At 40.4% G+C, this 19,511-nt stretch overlaps 1 protein-coding gene across 2 annotated transcripts in view; it reads right to left on the bottom strand.

The window, feature by feature from the left end:
* The window catches only part of kcnh1a (potassium voltage-gated channel, subfamily H (eag-related), member 1a), a 293,068-nt gene that overhangs the window by 181,617 nt on the left and 91,940 nt on the right, over nucleotides 1-19,511 (bottom strand). Inside the window, exon 9 of one of the 2 annotated variants that reach the window (XM_060830881.1) lies at nucleotides 2,343-2,595. The exons of the other annotated variant lie outside the window; for it this stretch is intronic. Coding sequence (XP_060686864.1) covers nucleotides 2,343-2,595 — 253 coding nt within the window. The remainder of the gene's footprint in view (nucleotides 1-2,342; nucleotides 2,596-19,511) is intronic. 2 annotated transcript variants of the gene reach the window in all.

Below are 19,511 nucleotides of genomic sequence, written 5' to 3' on the forward strand. Positions count from 1 at the left end.
TTCACCCCTGACTAATGCACCTAACACTATGGGCAAGTTAGCATGGCCAGTTCACCTAACCTTCACATCTTTGGACTGTGGGAGGAAACTGGAGCACCCAGAGGAAGCCCACGCAGACACGGGGAGAATGTGGGAAAGTCTCAGCTATATCTAAATAATCATAAAGCTCCTTTTTGCCATTGATGCTAAGCTTGACGCCAAAACATTTGCCTTAAATTAAGAATAGAATCCACATATGATATTTACATTCTATTCCTCACAATAAGAAGGAAGATAGTCTGCCATTTGCTGCACACAATACATCCTTATGAGGATCTCTGATTTATAGTACATAATTGAAAATGTGAAGTCTTAGATTCGTTCGCTGAGCTGGTGTAGTTTTTCTGGAGACATTTTGTCGCCTCACTAGGTGACATCGTCAGTGTGCCTTTGATACTGTGTTGGTGGTCTGTTCCACCTGGTATTTATGTGTCTCCATTTTTTTGGTATTTCTGTATCAGAGTGGTTTGTATATGGTGTCCAGTTCAATGTGTTTATTGATTATTGAGTTCCAGTTGGAGTGCCAGGCTTCAAGGAATTCTCTCCTGGGTCTCTGTTTAGCCTGTGCTAAGATGGTTAAATTGTCCCAGTTGAATTTATGTCCTTCTTTGTGTGGTTCAAAATGAGAGGGGACTGGTCACGTCTGGCAGTGGTGAGTTGATGATCGTACACTTGTATGGTCAGTTTGCTTCTTGCTTGTCCTATGTAGTGTTTTTCACAGTCCTTGCAAGGTATCTTGTAGATGTTTGTCCTGTTGGATGTGGGTGTCTCATCTTTAACCTTTGTGAGGAGCTGGTGAAAGGTGCCTAATGGTTTGTGGGCCACTAAGATTTCTAGGTGGTCGGGTAGTCATTTCAGGTTTGTTGTACAAGTATTGGAGGATAGTGCTCTTGGGTTACCCATTTCATTTAAATCCCTTGAATCGGTGTTCCTGTTCTGCCTCTGGAGTTCTGGATTTCTACCGTTTGTCCTAGCTCATTTAAACAGTGTATTTTGAAAATGCATTTATTTTGCAAAGTTATCAGTAACAAAAATAACTGGTGCAGAATATCCCTGCAATCCATAAAACAATTGTCTGTAAAGTACCAAGAAACATTCCCATTTCCAATGCTTGCTTTTTCTTTCTTTAATATTAAAATTTGTAACACACCTACCTTCACATACATTCCATATTTGGACTTTCAAATATAACATCATAACATTCTGTTTTCTTTCTATCTGCAAATCTACTTTTCATCAAGATAAAATCATTTACATATACATATGGTTCACCAATAATTTGTTTAGTTAGCAATGAATGCTAATTTTATAAATATTGAGATAATTATGTAAAATATCTACATTTTTATAAAGAAAAGGAATTCAACTTTTCTTTCAAAAGGTTGTAATTCAACTACTTAATCGTAAACACAATCCACTGCCAAGTTCCTTCTGTTGCTATTCTCTAAACTAATCTTAACTCTAGCCTGATAATGTCCTGTCAATTGAGCCTATCCAGACTATCTTTGTTGTGAAATAATCCATTTTTTCCCCAAAAGACATATTACATGTAACTTACATAGCAAAATCACTTTGAAGGAATTTTAAATACTAAAATCTAACAAAACCTAAGAGTTTAAAAATGAAGTACTGAGGCTCTGTCTTTCATCTAAGGTGGACTTAAAGGCCACCAAAACATCATTCAAAGTGCAAGGACGTTCTCTCATTCTTTAGCACAAATTTTTACCAAAAGTTAAAACAGATAATTGGTCAGTATTTCATTTCCATTTTAAGAGCTTCAGTGCACAAATTAGCTGGCATGTTTCCCATAATTCTAGTGTCTGCACTTCAAAGGTATTTAATTGCCTATGAAGCAAGCTAACATAATTTTAATGTTATGAGAAGTATTGCATAAAAGCATTTTTTTCTGACTAATGTATGATTCTCACCTTTCAAACTTACCCAATTAAGATCACTCATGTTATCCATAGTCATCTATTGTATGATCTACATAATTTTATTAGATCAATATCATTTAAGCTCTTAAGCAAAATAACAATGGAGAGCTATGATACTATTAGCAAATTTTTCGATTCAATGCAAATTTAATTGGTACATTCCACAGTATGTTGTCATACTGCCCATCTAGCTAACCAGGAATATACTTTCAGATATTTTTAGATACATATAGTTTCCATAATGCATAGTATTATGAATGCTTGAAAGCAGATGAGTTACTACTGTCTGACCTCTAAATAGCCTAAATGTCAGTATAACATCCACAAAAGTAACCAGAATCAATACAGCATGTTTTTAAGTTTTACCTAGGATTGCAACAACTTCGTCATCTTGAATTACTTCCAAGGACCCGGAAACCACAAAACAAAGGTTGTCCACGCTTTCGCCTGCATGGTAAATTAAATCTCCTGGAGCACTATGTATGGTTTGAAACTCTATTGCCAGAGCCCGGAGACAGCCATCGCTTGCAAGTCTAAATGCTGGGTGCTCCTTGAACACTTTGCGGTTTAAGTGGACACAAATGTCTGCTCGCATATCCTTTGGGCAAATTTCTAGAACCTATAGAGAAATATGCAAATAAAATCAATTTTTGCCTCACAAATTTAGAATTAGCACACTATACTATTTTGTCACAACTGCACATAGAACATCTTGCATTCAAACCAGATGGAACACATTTTCAACAAATAAATATATCTGCACAGAGCAAACCATTCATTTTTGATATTACTCAGTACTAATTAACCTGTGAAAATAAACATTCATTAGCAAAATCACATTAATTCTTTCAAGATTTTGCCACACAATTGCAAAAAAACTTTCAAAACGTCAGGGAAATGCTAAGAGTCATACAGCAACGATACAATCATTTCAACAATGCTGTATATTAAATACAAGTTACGAGAAATCATTGTAGTTTGATTAAAAAAAAGGTTTCAGGGATTCAGAAATGTAATATGTAATTAAGTACATGTCATTCAAGTTTCATACATATAATATGCATAAATATGCATTTGGGGATACAGATCTTGAGTACTGCTGAAAAAGATACATTTTCTCAAAGCTCTTCATCTTTCACTCATCAGGACAACTGGCAAGAAATACAGATGTAAAGAAAATCCAATATTTATCACTGTTTAAGAAGACAGTCCTGCTTGTGTGGCAAGTGAACTCTGGTGAGGGGTTGCCACGAACATTGAAAATAGAATAATACAGCGCAGAACAGGCCCTTGATTTGCACTGACCTGTGAACTAATCTAAGCCCATCCCCTGACATAATCCCATCGTCATTCATATGCTTATCCAAGGACTATTTAATGCCCCTAATGTGGCTGTGTTAACTACATTGGCAGGTAGGGCATTCCATGCCCTACCACTCTTTAAGTAAAGAAACTTCCTCTAACATCTTTCTTAAACCTATCACCCTTCAATTTGCAGCTATACCCCGATACAAGCCGATGTTATCATCTTAGAAAAAAGATTCTCACTGTCCACCCTATCTAATTCTCTGATCATCTTGTACGTCTCTACTAAATCCCCCCTTAACCTTCTTCTTGCTAATAAGAAGAAGTTCAAGTCTCTCAGTCTTTCCTCATAGGATCTTTGCTCCAGACCAGGCAACATCCTGGTAAATCTCCTCTTCACCTTTTCCAATGCTTCCAAATCCTTCCTGTAATGGGACGACCAGAACTGTACTCAATATTCCAAGTGAGGCCGCACAAGCGTTTTGAACAGTTGCAGCATGACATCACGGTTCCAGAACACAATCCCTCTACCAATAAAACCTTACAAACTGTATGCCTTCTTAACAGCTCTATAAACCTGGGTGGCAACTTTCAGGGAACTATGCACATGGACACCAAGATTCCTCTGCACATCCACACTACTAAGGATCTTTCCAATGACCCAGTATTCTGCCTCCCTGTTATTCTTACCAAAGTGAATCACCTCACAATTATCTGCATTGAACTCCATTTGTCACCTCTCAGCCCAATTCTGCAGTTTATCCAAACCCCCTGCATCCTGCAACATTCTTCCACATTTTCCACCACTCCACCGACTTTAGTATCATCTGCAAACTTACTAACCCATCCACCTCTGCCTACATCCAAGCTATTTATAAAAATGACAAACAGCAGTGGTCCCAAAACAGATCCTGGTGGCACACCACTAGTAACTGAACTCTAGGTTGAAAATTTTTCATCATCCACCACTCATTGCCTTCTTACTGAAAGCCATTTTCTAATCCAAACTGCTAAATCACCCTCAATACTATGACTCCACATTTTCTCCAATAGCTTACCACGTGGAACCTTATCAAAGGCTTTACTGAAGTCCATGTACACCATGTCAACTGCCCTACCCTCATCCACATGCTTGGTTACCTTCTCAAAAAACTCAATGAGGTTTGTGAGACATGACCCGCCCTTGATGAAACCAGGTTGACTATTTCCAATCAAAGTATTGCTTGCCAGATGAATATAAATCCTCTCGCTTATAATCCTTCCCAAAACATTTCCTACAACAGACCTACAAGCACCAGTTAGATGAAGACTGACAGTGAACTCCTAAACAGGCCTAAAGTCAACAGTTTGATCCTGAAAAGTGTCTACTATTTTGGATTATACTGAAAGGGTAAGGTACCTCCAAGGTTGAACTAAGTGAAACTACAATGCAGCAGTAACATGAGTAGCATTTGCCATTAACAAATGCTACCATTAAGCCAAAAAGGCTTTCAGACTATCACACAAATGAGCAATGTCAGTGTCAATGTATTGTTAGGTTTTTGGGCTGGACATATCCCTCTGTCAAACTGTTCCCTTCACCTGTTCACAACAAAAAAGATACTGACCCTACGCAAACCAACCTGTATGAAAAAAATTCAGAACAATGTGTCCAAACTTAAATGCAATTCAGCAATTAGACAGCATTTGCTAATTCACGCAGAATGAGCTAAGAATAATGCTAACAACCAATTTATGACTGTCAGTCAAGCTCGCAGTGACATGTGCATATTGGAAGCCACATGGTGCATGGTATTATTCCTACCCCTGAACATAGAAACCTGGGTTCAAGTCCCACCTGCTCCAGAGGTGTGTAATAGCATCCCTGACCAAGTTGTTTAGAAAAAATAGGTTGAATTAAAAAGAATTAAAACACAGGGTCCTTTGCAGACAAAAATAACATGTACACACATTGTACCTGTTTCAATACAATGAAATAGATGAAACTCATCCCTGCATTCATTCTCAGCTTTGATCAGAGTCAATCCACTTGGTTTAAAATTAAACAAATTGGCAGTTTACCATCACTCATCAACTAACTGGCACATTTTCCATGGCAATGCTCCTACCAATGAGTCCACTTGCCAACCATTTAGCACTCTTTTCTCATACAGTACAAAGTGTTGTTTCCCTTTACATTGATACTTTTGTGCATTGCCCTGATCTGTTGAGGACAAAAAGCTTCAATAAAATGTGTATTTTTCAGCAATATATACTTTATTGGTCTGTAGGGAGAATCAGCTTCAATATGCAGCTGAGAATTTACCACTAATTTGTGCTCTCTTACTATTGTTTCATCAAAAAGGTTCTGTTAATCATAACAATGCTGACTGCATCACAGCATACTTGAACAGGACAACATAAAGTCATGCAAGATATGAAAATAAATATTATATTTCCACAAAAACAAAGCATTGAAAATAAATTCTGAATGTTGTCCGAGGACTTCAAACACAAAATGGTGGAATGGGACGCTGATACTAAAATGAAAAGGAAAATACTTCCAGCTTCTGTTCAGCTTTGCTTAATACATTCACAAAAGTAGCCAGCAACTTAGATGCAAGACGTTTTGATTTATTCAGGATGTACGTTCTAGAAATGAGTTACAACTAAAGAAAAATCAATAGTTACAAGTGAAACCTGTGCAATCTTGGAGCCACACTTCAACTATGTAGTTTGCAACAGCATATACAACAACATATTTGGTTTGAGACTTCAGTGTGTTTCCATGAAATACTAAGCCATCCTTGCTGAATAGACAATAGACAATAGGTGCAGGAGTAGGCCATTCAGCCGTTCGAGCCTGCACCGCCATTCAATATGATCATGGCTGATCATTTCTAATCAGTATCCACTTCCTGCCTTATCTCCATAAACATTGATTCCACTATCTTTGAGAGCTCTATCCAACTCTTTCTTAAATGAATCCAGAGACTGGGCCTCCACTGCCCTCTGAGGGAGAGCATTCCACACAGCCACCACTCTCTGGGTGAAGAAGTTTCTCCTCATCTCTGTCCTAAATGGTCTACCCCGTATTTTTAAGCTGTGTCCTCTGGTTCAGCACTCACCCATCAGCGGAAACATGTTTCCTGCTGCCAGAGTGTCCAATCCTTTCATGATCTTATATGTCTCAATCAGATCCCCTCTCAGTCTTCTAAACTCAAGGATATACAAGCCCAGTCGCTTCAGTCTTTCAGTGTAAGATAATCCCGCCATTCCAGGAATTGACCTCGTGAACCTACGCTGCACTCCCTCAATAGCCAGAATGTCTTTCCAAAATTTGGAGACCAGAACTGCACACAGTACTCCAGATGTGGTCTCACCAGGGCCCTGTACAGCTGCAGAAGCACACCTTTGCTTCTATATTCAATTCCTCTTGTTATGAAGGCCAGCATGCTATTAGCCTTCTTCACTACCTGCTGTACCTGCATGCTTGCCTTCATTGACTGGTGTACAAGAACACCCAGAGAATATCCAGAGTTCCTACTTGCCTTGATATAAAATAGACATCTAAATGCATCTTAGGAGACAAGTAATTGGAAGGGTCAGGGATTCTTTAGTCCAGTAATTACAGATCCTAAGGCTTAATGCATGGGAAGAAAAACATGAGTTATTGTGGTGCCTATAAGGGCTGAATGTCAGGGTAAGGATATTTTTGCAAGCTTGCACTGGCTTGAGTAATTTCACTTGAGTAATCAAATGGATGAATATATGGCTCAAAGACTAGTGTGTGAGAACTGGATTTTGATTCACATGGCACTGGCAGCAGTACAGAGGATAGTAGTTTCTGCATCGTACATACATACAGTATGGAAACAGATCCTTTCGCCCAACTTGTTCATGTCGACCAAGTTTCCTAAATTTAACTAGTCCCACTTTCCTGCATTTGGTCCGTAGCCCCCTAAACCTTTCCTATCCATGTAACTGTCCAAATGTCTTTTCAAAGTTGTAGGGATGGGCACAGGAGTCTCTGGTATTCCGAGCTAGCTTGATGGAGCACCGATACGATGAGACTTCCCCCCAGATAGCCAGAAAGTTCTGCTGAGGAGGAGGAAAACAAGACAATTTGGTTGCTGCTCATGGTCAGGGACAGGAGGGTATGGCTACAAATGAGGCAGGTATTGGGACCAGAAACATAGAAATGGAGAGTCTCAGCTCTTGAAATTGTCCAACAGTTTTGTGGTTCTTGCAGTTTGTGTGTATGAGAATGGGGTCTGTAAGATGTACGAGTGAACTGACCATGACACCATGTTCAAATGAGGGGAGCAAATAGGAATATTGTGCTCACAGGAGAGAGTATGGTCAGTGATGTAAATAGTTCTCTGCAGCTGATAACATGAATCCAGACTGTGTTACCTGCCTAGTGCCAATGTTCAGGATGTCAGCTGGAGGTACGTACAGTGGGAGGAAGAGGATACAGTTGGCATGGATACCAATACGAATAGGATTGAGACTCTGTTTAGGGATTATGAGCAGCTATAGGCTAATTTAGAAAATTGAACTTCAAAGGTAATAATCTCTGGATTATTCTCGAAGGGTCCCTGCAGATTAAAAAATAGCTAGTATAACATGTTTTTTTTAAAAAGGGAAGGTAAAAGGCAGGAAATTCTAAGTCAAGCAGCTTTATATCTACCATAGGGAAATTATTATAATCCATTATGAACATTATATAGCAAGATGCTTAGAAAATCATAATGTGATCAGAGTCAACATGGCTTTGTTAAATGGATACTCAGTTTCCTAATTATTAGTTTTCTTTTAGGAAGGAGCAAATAATCTCCAGATTATTACCTCAATCACAAGCAAAGTAAACAAGATCAGAGGAATGAATGCATGGCTCACAGACTGGTGTGTGACAATTAGATTTTGACTCACATGGCACTGGCAGCAGTACTGAGGATAGCAGTTTCTGCATCATAGAGTCTTAGAGTCATACAGCATGGAAATACTAGGCAAAAGTGAGGACTGCAGATGCTGGAAATCAGAGTCTAGATTAGACTGGTGCTGGAAAAGCACTGCAGGTCAGGCAGCATCTAAGGAGTAGGAAAATCGCGTTTCGGGCAAAAGCCCTTCATCAGGACTGAAGACAGTCCTGACAAAGGGCTTTTGCCCGCAATGTCGATTTTCCTACTCCTCGGATGCTGCCTGACCTGCTGTGCTTTTCCAGCACCACTCTAACCCAGCATGGAAATACGTCCTTTAACCCAGCTTGTTCATATCGACCAAGTTTCCTAAACTGAACTAGTCCCATTTTCCTACATTTGGCCCATATCCCTCTAAACCTTTCCTATCCATGTACCTATACAAATGTCTTATCAAAGTTGTAAGTGTATTCACCTCTACCACTTACTTTGGCAGCTCATTCCATATATCCACAGCCTCTGTGTGAAAAAATTGCCCCTCAGGCTCCTTTTAAACCTTTCACCTCTCACTGGGATGGGCCAAGTATTCTGATAAGTCATTGAACCAGGATTGCAGAAATCATTTTAAAATAAATAGTAGGGGAAAGGGATTGCGTGAGAGATCCTGGTAACGATAAACCCAAGACAGGATTCGTCAATAACTTCTTGGTAAAGGAGCACTAGGTGACAGTGTCATAACAGGATAGAACTTTATGTTCAGTTTGAAGGGAGAAGTAATAGTTGAGGACTAGTGTTTTAAATCTCAAAAAAGAATTATAAGGCATGAAGGTAAAGTTAGTTAAACTGAACTGGGAAATTATGTTAAATGGTAGGACAGTTGTGATGCGAAGGCATATTTTTAAGGAGATACTTAATATCTCTCAGCAAAGATTAATCCCAGTGAGAAAGATAGACTCTTTAAGAAAGATGTATTATCAGTGCTGAAGTAAGAAAATTAAGAGCAGTATCAAATTCAAAGAAACACTGTAAACATTAGCAAAGAATTTTGGCAGCAGTCAGAAGCTTGCTCAGATTTTAAGAGCCAGCAAAGAACAACTAAAAACCAAATAGAAGGACAAAGTAGAGTGTGAGAGAAATCGAGTTCATAACATGAAAACAATAGTTATTGCAACAGTTACTTAGTTTAACAGTTATTTAATTTGAAAAAGGGTAGGTCAAGCTAGTATTGGTCCTCTAGAGGGAGAACTGGAGAATTGATCATGGAAACAAGGAAGGAATAGAGGCATTCAACAGTTATTTGTGTCTGATTTAATTGTAAAAGATTAGATTTAGATTTAGATTAGATTTAGATTACTTACAGTGTGGGAACAGGCCCTTCGGCCCAACAAGTCCACACCGACCCGCCGAAGCGTAACCCACCCAGACCCATTCCCCTACATTTACCCCTTCACTTAACACTACGGGCAATTTAGCATGGCCAATTCACCTCACCTGCACATATTTTTTGGATTGTGGGAGGAAACCGGAGCAGACCCACACAGACACGAGGAGAACGTGCAAACTTCACACAGAGAGTCGCCTGAGGTGGGATGTAGAAAACTTCCCCATTTTATTTGCAGATCAGGAGGTAAACAGGAAAGAGGAACATAAAACAATCACCATGACCAGGTAAAGGTGCTGGGAAATCTTTTAGAACCAAAGGCTGACAAATCCCCAGACCCAAATGGTCTGCATCCTGGAATATTGAAAAAGTGGTTTTAGAGATAATAGGTGAAATTATTATAAATTTACAAATTTCCTGAGATTCCGAAAGTGTCTCAGATGATTAGAACATAGCTAATACGACATCAGAAAGCTGGAAGTCAAGCATCTTTATATCTATCATCGGGAAATTGCTATAATCCATTACGAACATTATATAGCAATACGCTTTTAAAAAATCATGATGTGATCAAAGTCAATATGACTTTGTTAAATGGAAAGCGAGTTTCCCTAATTAGTAGTTTTCTTTTAGGAGGGAACATGTAAGGTGAGTAAAGGAGAACTTGTTGACTGAAAAAGCATTTGATAAGCTGGCACATAAGATGCTATTATTTAAAAGCACATGCTGTAGTAATATATTAGCTGATAATTAATTGGTTAGCCAACAGGAACATTACGTATAAATTAGCCTTTTTTGGCTTGTCAAGCTCGATCCAGCGGAGCATCACAGTCATCTATTTACAATCTACATCAAAGGCTTGGATAAAACTATGGAATGTATGACAGCTAAACTTACAGATAACACCAAGATAGACAGGTTAAGTGGAGTGGGCAAAAAATTGGCAGGTGGAATATAATATGCAAAAATGCCAACTTGTTCAATTTGGCAGCAAGAATGGAAAGGCTGTATAATATTTAAATGGGAGAGAAATAGTAGATTCAGTGTAACAAAGTGAACTGAGTATCTTTGTACATGAATCTCAAAAGGCAGCTTCCAGGAACAGGCAGTGATTAGGAAGGCAAATGGAATGTTGTTTATTGTAATAGGAATGGAATTTAAAAAAAGGCAGGTTCTACTGCAGCTGCACAGCACTTAGTGAGACACATTTGGAATACTGTGGACAGTTTTGGACTTCTTAACAGAAATTAGATACGAATAGCATCGAACCAGTTCGGCCAAGGTTCATTTACTCATTCCAAAGATGAAGACTTTCATTGTTGCAGGGAAAAAAAATCAGCAAATGTCAGGGTTGCAGGGAAAGAATCACCAAATGCTGCTACTACCTGAATGGCCAATCAATGGCTGTCATACTTAGCAGGTCGTATTGCGAGCTTCACCTGTGTGGTTCCACCTGTGGCATCCACACTTATGGAATACCTATCCTTTCAAGGGAAATCCATTTCCCCAAGAATGCATCCAGTCATTTTGAGGGTTGGAATGAAGGTCAGAGGCACCCTGGAATGTCAAAGGATGGAGCAGCCATGGTAACTACAAAAGAGGTGGGTACACACCTGGAGTCTGTGATGTGGCTACAGAACAGTTTGATATTGAGGGAATGGAGGTCTTTCCTACTCATGGATCTCACTGGCCAGTCACTAGGTGCCTTGATAGGTGCAAATCATGATCCCTTGAATGTGGGTAATCCAATGATGAAGGGGAAATGAAATGCCTCTGGCCTGATAACATTGCATCTGGCCTCAGTGACCGACAGGTACAATGGTGACCGTTTGCAAGATGCCACCAAGGTCTGCAGCTAATGCTCAGAAGGAACCAGAAGCAAAGCAGCTCAAGGTCATAATGACTTTGATAGCCACTGGCAGGTTAGTTGAGGACACAGATCTCTCCATCACCATTTGTTTAAGGGATCACAGCCAACGGTCTTTTCGCATCAGAGAGCGGCGGCAGCTGTGCGGAAGTGAAGGCAGAGCACAAAGCCCATCGAGAAGGTAAGTGATTGTTATTTGAGTGGGTGTGTTCTAGACCCCAGGTCCTACAAAGTAGGGCCTCCCTCCCTCCTCTAACCTAAATTAAAGGTCCACAGACTTGTCCCAAAAAGAGGGTCCAAGGAAGTTCCTGTGGATTGAAGAGTGAGGCTTTAGTTCAGGAGTTTTTGACAAGGAGGTTGAGTGAAGTGATTACCCACAGTTGAAGAGGGTGAAGACATGATTGCCAAGCTGGTTCAGTGTGCTACGTGCTTGATGAGGGAGGTCAACGACTCTGGTGTGTCTGGCTCGTATAAATGCGGAAAGTGTGTGCATGTTCAGCTACTGACAGAGCATATTGCAGCACTGATGAAAGAACTTGAGGAACTTAGGCTCATTCGAGAGATCTTTCTGGACAAGACCTTCAGTGAGGTTATTACACCAATCATACCAGAAGAGAGCAGAAGAGAGCAGACGATGAGGAAGGCAGAGAGGAGACAGGTGCAAGAGACCTCAGGGGAAGTACCTGTCAGGAACAAGTTGAATCTTTTGGGAACAGTAGAGACGGATGACACTGCCAGTTTATGAGGCGGCCAGGTCTGTCAATCAAAAGTTGGCGTGGAGACAGAGCGGAAGAGCCGGACATCGCACAGAGCCGTGGTCATAGGGGACTCCATAGTGAGAGGAACTGACCGGGGTTTTTGGGACTTAAGGATGGTGTGTTGCCTTCCTGGTGTCAGGGTTAAAGACATCACAGATAGAGTGCAGGAAATCCTCAAGGACGAAGGTGAAGAGCCAGAGGTGGTGGTACATGTCGGCACAAATGATGTCGGGAAGAAGAGGAGGAACATACCACAGCGGACTTCCGGAACTAGGAAGAAGGCTGAAAAGCAGGACGTCCAAGGTGTTTATCTCCGGTTTGCTTCCAGTTCCTCGGGCTGGTGAGGCCAGAAACAGGGAGATATTAGACTTGAACGTGTGGCTGGGAAACTGGTGCAGGAAGCAAGGATTTAAATTCTTGGATCACTGGGGGATGTTTTGTGGTAAGCATAAATTCTACAAGAGAGACGGTTTGCACCTTAATAGGTTAGGGACCAGCATTCTGGCAGGCAGGTTTGCTACTGCAACACAGCTACGTTTAAACTAAGTAGCGGGGGGGAGGGGACAAACTGGATGTTTAAGAAGGAAATTGGACAGAAAGTTATAACAAGGGAAGTCAAGAAAGACAACTGTATCAATGAGGCAGAAAACTCAGAAAGGGATCATGCTGTAAAGTTGAGTGAAATAGGAGTTGATGGGAAGGGTGAGGGCAGTAACAAATTAAAAATACTACACATGAATGCATGAAGCATTAGATGAGCTTGAGGCTCTTTTGGAAATTGGCAGATAGGATATTGTGGGGATAACTGAGACGTGGCTTCAAGTGGACAGGGCCTGGGAAATGAATATTCAAGGCTACACGTGCTATCGTAAGGACAGACTGACGGGCAGAGGGGGTGGGGTGGCCTTGTTGGTCAGGGAGGATATTCAGTCCTTTGTGCGGGGGGACCTAGAATCAGGGGATGTAGAGTCAGTGTGGATAGAGCTGAGAAATACTAAGGGTAAAAAAACCCTCTTGGGTGTTATCTATAGGCCCCCAAACAGTAGTCTGGATGTCGGATATATGTTAAATCAGGAGCTGAAATTGGCCTGTCGCAAAGATGTTACTACAGTTGTTATGGGGGATTTCAACATGCAGGTAGACTGTGAGAATCAGCAGGGTATTGGACCTCAAGAAAGAGACTTTATGAAGTGCCTCAGAGATGGATTCTTAGAACAGTTGGTGCTGGAGCCAACCAGGGAGAAGGCAATTCTGGATCCGGTATTGTGCAACGAACCAGAATTAGTCAGGGACCTCGAAGTGAAGGAGTCATTGGGAAGTAGTGACCATATTACAATAAGCTTCAATCTGCAATTTGAGAGGGAGAGGGTATGATCAGAAGTGACAATATTTCTGTTGAATAAAGGGAACTATGGAGCTATGAGGGAGGAGCTGGCCAAAGTTCAATGGTGCAATACCTTAGCAGGGATGACAGTGGAGGAACAATGGCGGATATTTCTGTGTATAAGGCAGAAGTTGCAGGATCAGTTCATTCCAAAAAGGAAGAAAGATCCTAGGAGGAGGCATAGGTGGCTGTGGCTGATGAGTGAAGTTAAGAAACATATAAAGTTAAAAGAGAAAAAGTATAACATAGCAAAGATAAGTGGGAAAACGGAGGACTGGGAAGCTTTTAAAGAACAATAGAGGATTACTAAGAAGGAAATACGCCAAGAAAAAATGAGGTACGAAGGTAAACTGGCCAATAATATAAAGGAGGATAGTAAAAGTTTTTTTAGTATGTGAAAGGCAAAAAAATGGTGAAGACTAAAATTGGGCTCTTGAAGACAGAAACAGGGGAATATATTACGGGGAACAAAGAAATGGCAGAAGAATTGAATTGGTACTTCAGATCTGTGTTCACTGGGAAAGACACAAGCATTCTCCCTGAGGTAACAGTGGCTGAAGGACCTGAACTTAAGCAAATTTATATTTTCCAGGAATTGGTGGAGAGACTGTTAGGTCTGAAGGTTGATAAGTCCCTGGGGCCTAATGGTCTACATCCCAGGGTACTGAAGGAGGTGGCTTGGGAAATCGTGGATGCGTTGGTGATTATTTTCCAATGTTCGATAGATTCGGGATCAGTTCCTGTGGATTGGAGGGTGGCTAATGTTGTACCACTTTTTAAGAAAGGTGGGAGAGAGAAAACAGGAAATTATAGACCAGTTAGTCTGACCTCAGTGGTGGGAAAGATGCTGGAGTCTATTATAAAGGATGAAATTATGACACATCTGGATAGTAGTAACAGGATAGGTCAGAGTCTGCATGGATTTATGAAGGGGAAATCATGCATGACTAATCTTCTGGAATTTTTTGAGGATGTAACTCTGAAGATGGATGAGGGAGATCCAGTAGATGTAGTGTACCTGGACTTTCAGAAAGCTTTTGATAAAGTTCCACATAGGAGGTTAGTGAGCAAAATTAGGGCGCATGGTATTGGGGGCAAAGTACTAACTTGGACTGAAAGTTGGTTGGCTGATAGGAAACAAAGAGTAGTGATAAACGGCTCCATTTCGGAATGGCAGGCAGTGACCAGTGGGGTACCGCAGGGATCAGTACTGGGACACAGCTTTTCATAATATATGTTAATGATATAGAAGATGGTATTAGTAATAACATTAGCAAATTTGCTGATGATACTAAGCTGGGTGGCAGGGTGAAATGTGATGAGGATGTTAGGAGATTGCAGGGTGACCTGGACAAGTTAGGTGAGTGGTCAGATGCATGGCAGATGCAGTTTAATGTGGATAAATGTATGGTTATCCACTTTGGTGGCAAGAACAGGAAGGCAGATTACTACCTAAATGAAATCAATTTAGGTAAAGGGGCAGTACAGAGAGATCTGCGTGTTCTTGTACGCCAGTCAATGAAGGCAAGCATGCAGGTACAGCAGGTAGTGAAGAAGGCTAATAGCATGCTGGCCTTCATAACAAGAGGGATTGAGTATAGAAGCAAAGAGGTTCTTCTGCAGCTGTACAGGGCCCTGGTGAGACCACACCCGGAGTACTGTGTGCAGTTCTGGTCTCCAAATTTGAGGAAAGACATTCTGGCTATTGAGGGAGTGCAGCATAGGTTCACGAGGTCAATTCCTGGAACGGCGGGATTACCTTACACTGAAAGACTGAAGCGACTGGGCTTGTATACCCTTGAGTTTAGAAGACTGAGAGGGGATCTGATTGGGACATATAAGATTATTAAAGGATTGGACACTCTGGAGGCAGGAACCATGTTTCCGCTGATGGGTGAGTGCCGAATCAGAGAACACAGCTTAGAAATAAGGGGTAGACAGAGATGAGGAGAAACTTCTTCACCCAGAGAGTGGTGGGTGTATGGAATGCTCTGCCCCAGAGGGCAGTGGAGGCCCAGTCTCTGGATTCATTTAAGGAAGAGTTGGATAGAGCTCTCAAGGATTGTGGAATCAAGGGTTATGGAGATAAGGCAGGAACAGGATACTGATTAAGGATGATCAGCCATGGTCATATTGAATGGTGGTGTAGACTTGAAGGGCAGAATGGCCTACTCCTGCACCTATTGTCTATTGTCTATTCTGGAGCACTGGTTCTGAGTCAGCTACAGGTAGCTTATCTTCAGCTGCATTCAAGGTTTGGTCTTAGCTACTTTCTAACCTCTGTTTCCTCTCCCTTGCCTTCCTGATGTTTAGGTTTCTGTTCTTCATGCAGAAGGTATTGCCATCTCAGCATCACGAAATCCAATCTCTGACAGTCATACTCCCCAGTGCTAGGCACAGCCTTTTTTTTCCTGAGCACATAGCCTCACATTGATCCAGTGTCAGCGATGTGATGACTCCATTCAAAGTATGGGCGCTGAATGCCCGCTCTTCCAATCACCTGTTCAATGCCAAGACACTCCCTCACCAAGTACCGGTTCCTCTTTGTCCCACTGACCTTCTATTGAGTGTGGAGACATGCTGTGGGGAAGCTCCAGTTAGCTCTCACTCTTTACCCACCTCCCTTCAAATGATCAATTTCTCAACCTGTGGAAGCCTGTACGGCCTTTTAAGCATTTAAACTATCGCATTGAAAACTTTTTAACAGTTTTGTTTGGCCATTATTGGAGGAGAATAAAATTCCTGTCCTGCTCTCCAGTATTACCAACAGTAAAAAGTGAGGTCTGCAGATACTGGAGATCAGAGCTGAAAATGCGTTGCTGGTTAAGGCACAGCAGGTTAGGCAGCATCCAAGGAACAGGAAATTCGACGTTTCGGGCCAGAGCCCTTCATCAGGCATTCCTGATGAAGGGCTCTGGCCCGAAACGTCGAATTTCCTGTTCCTTGGATGCTGCCTAACCTGCTGTGCTTTAACCAGCAACACATTTTCAGTATTACCAACACCCAGCCTGTCCATGATGATTAAAACCAGCACCAAACTGACATGCTATAGCGCCGGCTTGTTTGACAAGCCATTACACTATTTCTGGCCTTGATTTCCGAATAATGTTGGGGAGATTTTGCTACAAAGTCATAAAACTGCTCTATCTATAAGTTTCAACTTGAATTTGAATCTAAATTCATTATTTCTTTGTGAACTGCTCCAATTTTTAAAAACAACTCAATAACTAACATTTATGGGACTTCATATTGTGCATGTTTGTTGATCAGGTCAAGCTGAAAACTTACATTACACTGATATAACTGGAATGTACATGGTAAAGGAAACTTAAAAGGAAGGTATTGAAAGAAGAACATGACTTCACAATGTTATTCCCGAGATCCAAAGGCTTAAAATGAATTAGAATTTTAATCACTGAACTATGACACCTATTTTCTGCTATGCTAACAGTTAATGAGCACAGAGCAGAAATTTGAAGAGGCAATATTCACAGTTCAACTTTGCACTTGAAAGGGAGTCTCCACAGTATTCAAATCTTTATTAAGCAACTACAAAGGAGCAGCTGTTCTTTTACGCAGTCACACTTCAGTATAAGAGCCAAAACCCACCAAACTGAATCAAAATCAACTCTCAAAATATCAACCATAAATTATTACAAGCCAGTCAAGATTGGACAGGAAACTAACATATTATTCTTTCACATTTAACCATTATCTAACAAGAGTGGTATAATGTATCATGCAATTATTTTTATGGCATGTTGTGTAATCCATTTTGAGTAATCTGTGTAAGCAGCATAAAATTTGTTTTGCTTACTTACTGCATCTGGAACAAATTTGCAAAGTAGAATTTTCAATGGAATATTCATCATGTCAGACTTAGACATAGTACTTTGAGGTGTTCAATTAGAGAAGGAACATAAATCTTTACAAAGTAACAATCAGAACTTCCACTAATGGCACTGCCACAGGATGGCAGACCTTAAGCAGTCTTGTAGCAAGAACAGTTTCTCTTGTACTAAAAACTGACTCTTCCTTCTTACTCTCACATGTTCTTTCACTACATATTCAAAGCTATCTCCTTTTTTAAAAAAATACAAGATAGTAAGCAATATATAGCAGAGAAAGACTTCTGACATCTAGAGGAATGTGGACTTGGAATTTCGATTGGCAGGCAATGAGTTGCACGAACCAGGTGAAAGCAGGAGGATGAGGCCTGGGAGAGTGCTGAGCAAGAGCTGATGACTGATGTAATGTGAAGTACATCTGAACACCAACGGAATGGAGCTTGGGAAACAAAAAGTACAAGCTCAGCTTCAACCCATACCTCAAGGAGGATTACCACCTAAACCAATTTATTGGTGTAGGATGAGTCATTTTACAGTTACCTTTAGTTTTTGCTAGAGATTGAAGTATTAATGCTAAATGTTTTTATGTGTTTATTCCCGGTTTGTTTCTAAATAGTTCCATCAGATCTTTTACATCTACCTTAATAGATGATCAGACACTTTATTTAACAATACATGTCAAATGCAAAACGTTTATACATGAGTTAATTTTTAATAATTAATCATTTTGACTTGATGAAATAAGTGAGGAATAAAGTTATACCTATATTCTGTTTGAGCATACTTAGGTGTCAATACTTTCTGTCAGGAAACGAGCCAAATGCCCAAGGCCTAAGCTAAGTTTTATAGTCTTGTAGTTGCTATTATAGCTCAAGCTAATCTACACTTGGGCTAACACGTGAGAATATTTTGAAGTATAAAAACTCTTACTCAAAGTCACATACATGTTTTAAGAAGTTTCATTTTGTAACTTAAAGCATGTAACACACTTATATGTATGGTTATCTTTCACTGTAATTTAATTTTTTTCCAAGCATTCACAGCTGTTATGGAGTCATACATCTTCTTGTCATTAAAAGATATTGATAGGTTTTGGAAAATATTCAGATGCATTGGTTGGGATACTTGAGGTGATAGTTAATCACTCGGAGGTGACACGCGTGCAGATGCAAAAATTGTTCACTGGTGCCACCTTAACTAGGTAAAGTTTAGTTGGTCAAGTTGGTAAGTAATGAGGGGAGAGCTGTTATAAAAGGGATAGTCTTATCAAGTAATTGGCATGTCAAAGCGTGAAACTAAAAACAGTAGGAAATGTTATTCAGCAAGATGACCATTCCTCTTAATGGAATCAATCAGGAGTCAGCCAGACACCACCTAGCTAATCCAAAATTGATCGTGAACAGAACGTGCAAGCTCACTCATTAATAAACCAATTAGAACTCAGGCTGTGTCTGATTATGAACAGAGGTAGTGGCTAGCCACGGTTAATAAATGATGATTCTTAACGGTTTTGCACACAAAAAAGGAAGACCAAAGGAAGAAGGAGAACTTTAGACAAGAACAAGGGACCTGTGCCCAATCAACCTTTGTAGCAAAGTGGCATTCCAGAGGGAATCTTTTGTATTTGTTATGATAAACACTATAAATTCTGCAGGATTTGTGAAAACATTTATACCTGGAATGGGTCTTCTAAATAATCAAGACTGGGAAATATTTAGACTTGTTCTCTCAAATTCAGTCTGACTGTCCATGGCTTTACAAACATATGAAACAGGATCAGAAGTAGACAGTTTGCCCCTCAAGCCTGCTCCACTATTCATTAAGATCATGCTGATCTATTTGAGTTTCCAATTCCACATTCCCATCTACCCTCAATAACCTTTGCTTCCATTGCCTAACAAACATCTATCAACCTCTGCCTTACAAATATTCAATGACCCCATCTCCACCTCCAAAGGTGCATAATCCTGTGAAAGAAAACATCTCTCCCCAACGTTGTCCTAAAGATTAACCTCTGATTTTGAAAAAGTGCCTCCTAATTCTTGACTCACCCGCAAGAGGAAACGTCCTATTCATGTTCACTTTGTCAAG

The sequence above is a fragment of the Hemiscyllium ocellatum genome, chromosome 10, assembly GCF_020745735.1.
Source record: "Hemiscyllium ocellatum isolate sHemOce1 chromosome 10, sHemOce1.pat.X.cur, whole genome shotgun sequence".
In the NCBI taxonomy this organism is placed as follows: domain Eukaryota; kingdom Metazoa; phylum Chordata; class Chondrichthyes; order Orectolobiformes; family Hemiscylliidae; genus Hemiscyllium; species Hemiscyllium ocellatum.